This window comes from Echinops telfairi, unplaced genomic scaffold, assembly GCF_000313985.2.
Source record: "Echinops telfairi isolate 266 unplaced genomic scaffold, ASM31398v2 ScPeMD7_1;HRSCAF=3_0, whole genome shotgun sequence".
Lineage (NCBI taxonomy): Eukaryota > Metazoa > Chordata > Mammalia > Afrosoricida > Tenrecidae > Echinops > Echinops telfairi.
In genome coordinates, this window is record NW_022103896.1 from 362,162 (window position 1) to 369,140 (window position 6,979).

The window sequence follows — 6,979 nt, forward strand, 5'->3', positions numbered from 1 at the left end:
GTGGGGGGGGGGATGGTCCAAGCCCATACCCACCAGCCGCTCATGCAGATGGGAGGACCCACCGTGAGCACCGCGAGAGGCTGGAGCTGGTGGCCTCTTTCTCCTTCTTTGGGAACGTCATGTCCATGGCCAGTGTGCAGCTGGCAGGGGCCAAGAGGGATGCCCTGCTCCTGAGCTTCCAGGATGCCAAGGTGGGTCAGCTGGCGTGGCGGGCGAGGCGGGCAGTGGAGGGAGGGGCACCGTCCTGACCTTGTCTCCCCTCCCCACACCTCCCCAGCTGTCAGTGGTGGAATATGACCCAGGGACCCATGACCTGAAGACATTGTCCCTGCACTACTTCGAGGAACCGGAGCTGCGGGTAGGCCTGATCTGGTTCCCCTGCCCAAGCCAGCCTTGGTGTCCCCCAGCATGGGCATCCCCGGGTCAAGCTTCCCCAGCCTCATAGTCCTGGGGTCAGGCTTCCCCAGGGTCAGGCTCCCCCGGCCTCGATGTCTCCAGGATCAGGGCCCTTCCAGGATCCCCTGTCCAGCCTGGTGCCCTGTCCCCAGGACGGGTTTGTGCAGAATGTTCACAGACCACGGGTGCGAGTGGACCCCGATGGGCGCTGTGCTGTCATGCTGACCTACGGCACGCGGCTTGTGGTGCTGCCCTTCCGCAGGGAAAGCCTGGCCGAGGACCACGAGGGACTCGTGGGTGAGGGGTGAGTCCACGGGGAGCCTGCGGGGTGGGTGATACGGCTGCCTCCAGCCTGGCACCCCACCCTGACACACTGCCTCACAGGCAGCGGTCCAGTTTCCTGCCCAGCTATATCATAGACGTGCGGGCACTGGATGAGAAGCTGCTGAACATCATTGACCTGCAGTTCCTGCATGGTTACTACGAACCCACCCTGCTCATCCTGTTCGAGCCCAACCAGACCTGGCCCGGGTGAGGCGGGGCTGTGCCAGCGGGAAGGGTCGACTGGGGCTCTGGGAGCCCTGCTGACCGACTCTGTCTCCAGGAGGGTGGCCGTGCGGCAGGATACGTGTTCCATCGTGGCCATCTCACTGAACATCACACAGAAGGTCCACCCTGTCATCTGGTCACTCACTAACCTGCCCTTTGACTGCACCCAGGCCCTGGCTGTGCCCAAGCCCATAGGTGAGGGCAGCAGCACGTTGGGGCCGGAGGCACGGGGGGCGGGGGGTGGGGCGCAGCAGGAAGCCCCAAGTCTTGCCCATCCCCCGTGTCCTCTAGGTGGGGTAGTGGTGTTTGCTGTCAACTCCCTGCTGTACCTGAACCAGAGTGTACCCCCCTACGGAGTGGCCCTCAACAGCCTCACGGTGGGCACCACAGCTTTCCCACTGCGTGAGTGGACACCCTTGGGCTGATGGCAGGGTTCTGGGACACAGCAAAGGGGTGTGGCCCAGGCAGGAGTGGGGCTGTGCCGTGGCTCAGCACACCACACCCACTCGCCTTGGCCCCGTTCCCCCCCAGGCACACAGGAAGGCCTGCGGGTCACTCTGGACTGTGCTCAGGCTGCTTTCATCTCTTACGACAAGATGGTCATCTCCCTCAAGGGCGGTGAGATGTGAGTCCCTGCCCTGACCCCTGCTGGTGAGCCCTGCCCCCACCAGTGCCCCTCCAGCCTTCTCAGTGTCCGCCTCCTCCACCCAGCTACGTGCTGACCCTCATCACCGACGGCATGCGCAGCGTCCGTGCCTTCCACTTCGACAAGGCCGCTGCCAGCGTCCTTACCACCAGTGTGAGTGGGGCACGGTGGGGTGGGGCAGGTCTGGTCCTGGGCCATGGCCCAGCGTCCTTACCACCAGCGTGAGTGGGGCACGGTGGGGTGGGGCAGGTCTGGTCCTGGGCCGTGGCTGCCCTCCTCATCCCCACCACCTTCAGATGGTCACCATGGAGCCCGGGTACCTGTTTCTGGGCTCCCGACTGGGCAACTCCCTTCTGCTCAAGTACACGGAGAAGCTGCAGGAGCCCCCGGCCAGCACCGCCCGGGACACAGCCGACAAGGTGGGTGGCCCGGGGCTGGGCTGGCGGCAGCCTTGGGGCTCAGGCAGCTCACTGCCCCTCCCGTCCACAGGAAGAGCCGCCTGTGAAGAAGAAGCGGGTGGACGCTACAGCGGGCTGGTCAGGTAGAGCGGGTCGGCGGGCGGGGCAGGCGAGGGCAGGGCTGTGGTGCAAAGCCCTGAGAGGCTCTTGGTGCTGCAGGGGCCAAGTCGGCGCCTCAGGATGAAGTGGACGAGATCGAGGTCTACGGGAATGAGGCGCAGTCAGGCACGCAGCTGGCTACCTACTCCTTTGAGGTGCGGTGAGAGCCAGGCGCCGGGGTACCCCACCCGCTGGCCAGCCACCACCACTGTGACCTTGGTGTGCCCACAGGTGTGCGACAGTATCCTCAACATCGGGCCCTGTGCCAATGCTGCCATGGGCGAGCCCGCCTTCCTCTCCGAAGAGGTACCTGCTGGGATGGGCATGGCGGGGAGATGGGAGGGCGGGGTAGGGATCTCAGCCCTCACCTCCTCCCCCTGCAGTTTCAGAACAGCCCTGAGCCAGACCTGGAGATCGTGGTCTGCTCTGGCTACGGGAAGAACGGAGCTCTGTCAGTGCTGCAGGTGTGTGGAGGGCGGGCGGGCGGGCAGGCGGGGAGCACATGCTCTCAGGGCTGCAGGAGTGTGTATGGCAGGTTGGAGGGGTCCACCTGGGCTGGGCTGACTGTGCCTCAAATTTGCAGAAGAGCATCCGGCCCCAGGTGGTAACAACCTTTGAGCTACCAGGCTGCCATGACCTGTGGACAGTCATTGCCCCTGCTCGGAAGGAGGAGGTAGGCAGGCACAGTACTCAGGCTGGCGTGTCTCGCGTGTACTCTGCTTCTGCACCTGAGCCCGGGGCGTGTCCCTGCTGTGATGCTCGCCCCATCTGCCCTCTAGGATGACGGTCCCCAAGGGGAGGGCGCCGAGCAGGAGCCCAGCACCCCTGAGGCTGAAGAAGAGGGGCGGAGACACGGCTTCCTGATCCTAAGCCGGGAGGACTCCACCATGGTGCGGGCAGGGGCCTGGGGGGCAGGGTCGGGGCCTGGCCAGCTATGAGTCCTGACCTTGCCCTGCACCTGCAGGTCCTACAGACTGGCCAGGAGATCATGGAGCTAGACACCAGCGGCTTTGCCACGCAGGGCCCCACGGTGTTCGCCGGCAACATTGGGGACAACCGCTATATCGTCCAAGTGTCCCCTCTGGGCATCCGCCTGCTGGAAGGAGGTGGGTAGGCAGGGCCCAGGGAGGGGCGTGGCCCTAGACCGTGCCAACTGACCACCTGCACCCACAGTGAACCAACTGCACTTCATCCCTGTGGACCTGGGCTCCCCCATCGTGCAGTGTGCAGTGGCCGATCCCTACGTGGTCATCATGAGCGCTGAGGGCCACATCACCATGTTCCTGCTCAAGAGTGACTCGTATGGGGGCCGCCACCACCGTCTGGCCCTGCACAAACCCCCGCTACACCACGTAGGCCTGTCCCCTGGTGTCCCGATGCCCCGCCTATCTCCTCACCCTGTGCTCACCATTTTCCCCACACCCTGCCAGTGCCTGACCCTATTGCCCCCCAGTGCCCCTGGGTCCCCATCGTCCCCACCCCTGCCCATCTCCTCACCCTCCCCGGGAAGTCCCTGAGTCCTGCCTGGCCACTCCTGCCGCCCCTCTCCCCCCAGCAGCAGTCCAAGGTGATTGCCCTCTGTGTGTACCGGGATGTCAGCGGCATGTTCACCACCGAGAGCCGCCTGGGCGGGGCCCGAGATGAGCTGGGGGCCCGTGGTGGCTTGGAGGCCGAGGGCCTGGGATCTGAGACTAGGTATGTGGGTGGGGTGGGGTGGGGTGGGTGGTGTTTGGTCCCGCCCCCCGACTGCCTCTTACACCTCCCCCGTGCAGCCCCACAGTGGATGAGGAGGAGGAGATGCTCTACGGGGACTCTGGCTCCCTCTTCAGCCCCTGTAAGGAGGAGGCTCGCAAGAGCAGCCAGCCTCCCGCCGACAGAGAGCCCATACCCTTCCGCGCCGAGCCCACCCACTGGTGCCTGCTGGTGCGTGAGAACGGAGCCATGGAGGTGAGCGCACCACGCCCTGCCCACCCCACTGGCCCACCTGGCCCATGGGCAGGCGCTGGCAAACCACCCCTGCGTACCCCCTAGATCTATCAGCTCCCTGACTGGCGGCTGGTGTTCCTGGTCAAGAACTTCCCAGTGGGGCAGCGGGTGCTGGTGGACAGCTCCTTTGGACAGCCCACCTCTCAGGGCGAGGCCCGCAAGGAGGAGGTCACGCGACAGGGCGAGCTGCCTCTGGTCAAGGAGGTGTTGCTGGTGGCTCTGGGCAGCCGGCAGAGCCGACCCTACCTCCTGGTGAGCTGTGGACCCCATAACCCCCCACCACCTGTTCCTCTGCCCTGCTCCCCACCTCACTTCCATATTACCCCCCCACCAGGTGCATGTGGATCAGGAACTGCTCATCTATGAAGCCTTCCCCCATGATTCTCAGCTTGGCCAGGCCAACCTCAAAGTTCGCTTCAAGAAGGTGGTGGTAGTTGGACCCAGTCAGTGGGGTGTGGGATGGGTCACCCGGGGGTCGTGAACTGGCTGACTGGCAGGGTCAGCTGGGGTCCAGCCCTCACGCAGTCTCCCTCAGGTCCCCCACAACATCACCTTCCGTGAGAAGCGTCCAAAGCCATCTAAGAAGAAGGCAGAGGGAGGAGGGGCTGAGGAAGGGGCCACATCCCGGGCCCGCGTGGCACGCTTCCGCTATTTCGAGGACATTTACGGCTACTCAGGGGTAGGCAGGCTTGCCCAGGGAGGCCGGGCGTGGGAGAGAGGGAGGCTTGGTCGCTGCCTCACTGTGTCTGTCCCAGGTCTTCATCTGTGGCCCTTCACCTCACTGGCTCCTGGTGACTGGCCGGGGGGCCCTGCGGCTGCACCCCATGGCCATCGACGGCCCTATTGACTCTTTCGCCCCTTTCCACAACGTCAACTGCCCCCGAGGCTTCCTGTATTTCAACAGACAGGTAGGGGCACTTGCCCACCCTTACCAACACTGCCCAGTGCAAGTGCTGAAGGAGAGGCCCTAGACCAGCAGTTCTCGACCTGGGGGTCAAACGACCCTTTCACAGGGGTCGCCAGATTCATCAGAGTAGCAAAATGACAGTGATGAAGTAGCAACGAAAATAATGTTATGGTTGGGGGGTCACCACCACATGGGGAATTGTATTAAAGGGTTGTGGCACTAGGAAGGTTGAGAACCACTGTGCTAGACCCTGGGCCAGGAAGGTCGTCGTCAGGACTGGGGCCACAGAGAGCAAACCTGGCCACGGGGTCACCAGCCTGGAACTACTGCCTGGTGGGCATGGTCCTGGGGCAGTATCCAGTCCCCTGGCATGGCCACAGTCCTTTCAAAGGACAGACTGCACTGGCTTGAAGCCAGCTTGTGAGGGGCAGCTCATGCCCTTTGACCTCAGCATCCTCAACCAGATTGAAATGGGCCTTTGAGGGCGAGTCCGGGGACACAGCTATTGCAGTCTCCATGGTGACAGAGTGCCTGGCCTCATATGGTCCCCTCGGCCACATCTGTGCCGCCCTTGCCTGGGACCCCAGAACACTCCAGCCTCCATCCCTGCCCTGTCCCTGCCCCTGGGGTTCAGCATAAAGGTCTGTGTCGGGCCCGCCACCAGCCCTGCGGGCAGTATCAGGGCTCCTACCTACCCTGCTGCCCCTGTCCCCTCCAGGGTGAGCTGCGTATCAGTGTCCTGCCCGCCTACTTGTCCTACGATGCCCCGTGGCCAGTCAGGAAGGTCCCGCTGCGCTGCACTGCCCACTATGTGGCCTACCATGTGGAGTCCAAGGTCAGAAACTTGCCCCCGAGCTCCTGTCCCATGCCCGCCCTGCTCCCAGCCTGACCCTAATGCCCAGCACCTGCCCCCCGCATCCCCTGCAGGTGTATGCCGTCGCCACCAGCACCAACGCACCCTGCACCCGCATCCCTCGCATGACCGGCGAGGAGAAGGAGTTTGAAACCATTGAGAGGGGTGCGTGCCACCTGGGGCTGCCCAGCTTTACCCCACCTTCCTTCCAACCTCTTCTCACTGGGCCAGCTCCATTGCCCAGTGTCCACACACCTGACTGCCGCTTTACCTGACCCCTGCGCCCACAGATGACCGCTACATCCACCCCCAGCAGGAAGCCTTCTCCATCCAGCTCATCTCCCCGGTCAGCTGGGAGACCATCCCCAATGCCAGGTGGGCTGCAGCCCAGGTGGCGGTGGGATGAAGGGTGGGGTGGGGGGGTGCTTCCCGACTAGTCCCCTCTCCCCCAAGGATCGAGCTGGAGGAGTGGGAGCACGTGACATGCATGAAGACGGTGGCACTGCGGAGTGAGGAGACCGTGTCCGGCCTCAAAGGCTACGTGGCCGCAGGCACTTGCCTCATGCAGGGCGAGGAGGTCACCTGCCGGGGGCGGGTAAGAGTGGGAAAGGAGGGCAGGGTGGTGCCCAGGAGCCCCTCTGTCCCCCACAAGCTATAGCCCCCTACCTCCCAGATCCTGATCATGGACGTGATCGAGGTGGTGCCTGAGCCTGGCCAGCCCCTGACCAAGAACAAGTTTAAGGTCTTGTACGAGAAGGAGCAGAAGGGCCCCGTGACGGCCCTGTGCCACTGCAATGGCCACCTGGTGTCTGCCATCGGCCAGAAGGTATGGCACCCACCCATCTTCCTGTGGAGGGCTGACGGGCGTGGCCTGCCACCCACCCACTCGCACCCCCATCCCCAGATTTTCCTGTGGAGCCTGCGGGCCAGCGAGCTGACGGGCATGGCCTTCATCGACACTCAGCTCTACATCCACCAGATGATCAGCGTGAAGCACTTCATCCTGGCCGCCGACGTCATGAAAAGCATCTCGCTGCTGCGCTACCAGGAGGAGAGCAAGACCCTCAGCCTGGTGTCTCGGGTGC

General features: G+C 64.1%; 1 protein-coding gene across 1 annotated transcript in view; it reads left to right on the plus strand.

The window, feature by feature from the left end:
* The window catches only part of CPSF1 (cleavage and polyadenylation specific factor 1), a 17,438-nt gene that overhangs the window by 9,223 nt on the left and 1,236 nt on the right, over nt 1–6,979 (plus strand). Inside the window, exons 3-31 of the mRNA XM_004697351.2 lie at nt 37–191; nt 278–358; nt 549–700; nt 781–927; nt 1,001–1,140; nt 1,237–1,347; nt 1,477–1,570; nt 1,657–1,744; nt 1,888–2,010; nt 2,081–2,132; nt 2,209–2,303; nt 2,380–2,454; nt 2,532–2,612; nt 2,732–2,821; nt 2,928–3,038; nt 3,113–3,254; nt 3,322–3,500; nt 3,707–3,843; nt 3,921–4,095; nt 4,180–4,386; nt 4,469–4,558; nt 4,670–4,813; nt 4,890–5,042; nt 5,760–5,876; nt 5,969–6,059; nt 6,185–6,269; nt 6,348–6,489; nt 6,568–6,720; nt 6,799–6,975. Of these exons, the coding sequence (XP_004697408.1) occupies nt 37–191; nt 278–358; nt 549–700; nt 781–927; nt 1,001–1,140; nt 1,237–1,347; nt 1,477–1,570; nt 1,657–1,744; nt 1,888–2,010; nt 2,081–2,132; nt 2,209–2,303; nt 2,380–2,454; nt 2,532–2,612; nt 2,732–2,821; nt 2,928–3,038; nt 3,113–3,254; nt 3,322–3,500; nt 3,707–3,843; nt 3,921–4,095; nt 4,180–4,386; nt 4,469–4,558; nt 4,670–4,813; nt 4,890–5,042; nt 5,760–5,876; nt 5,969–6,059; nt 6,185–6,269; nt 6,348–6,489; nt 6,568–6,720; nt 6,799–6,975 (3,587 nt within the window). The remainder of the gene's footprint in view (nt 1–36; nt 192–277; nt 359–548; nt 701–780; nt 928–1,000; nt 1,141–1,236; nt 1,348–1,476; nt 1,571–1,656; nt 1,745–1,887; nt 2,011–2,080; nt 2,133–2,208; nt 2,304–2,379; nt 2,455–2,531; nt 2,613–2,731; nt 2,822–2,927; nt 3,039–3,112; nt 3,255–3,321; nt 3,501–3,706; nt 3,844–3,920; nt 4,096–4,179; nt 4,387–4,468; nt 4,559–4,669; nt 4,814–4,889; nt 5,043–5,759; nt 5,877–5,968; nt 6,060–6,184; nt 6,270–6,347; nt 6,490–6,567; nt 6,721–6,798; nt 6,976–6,979) is intronic.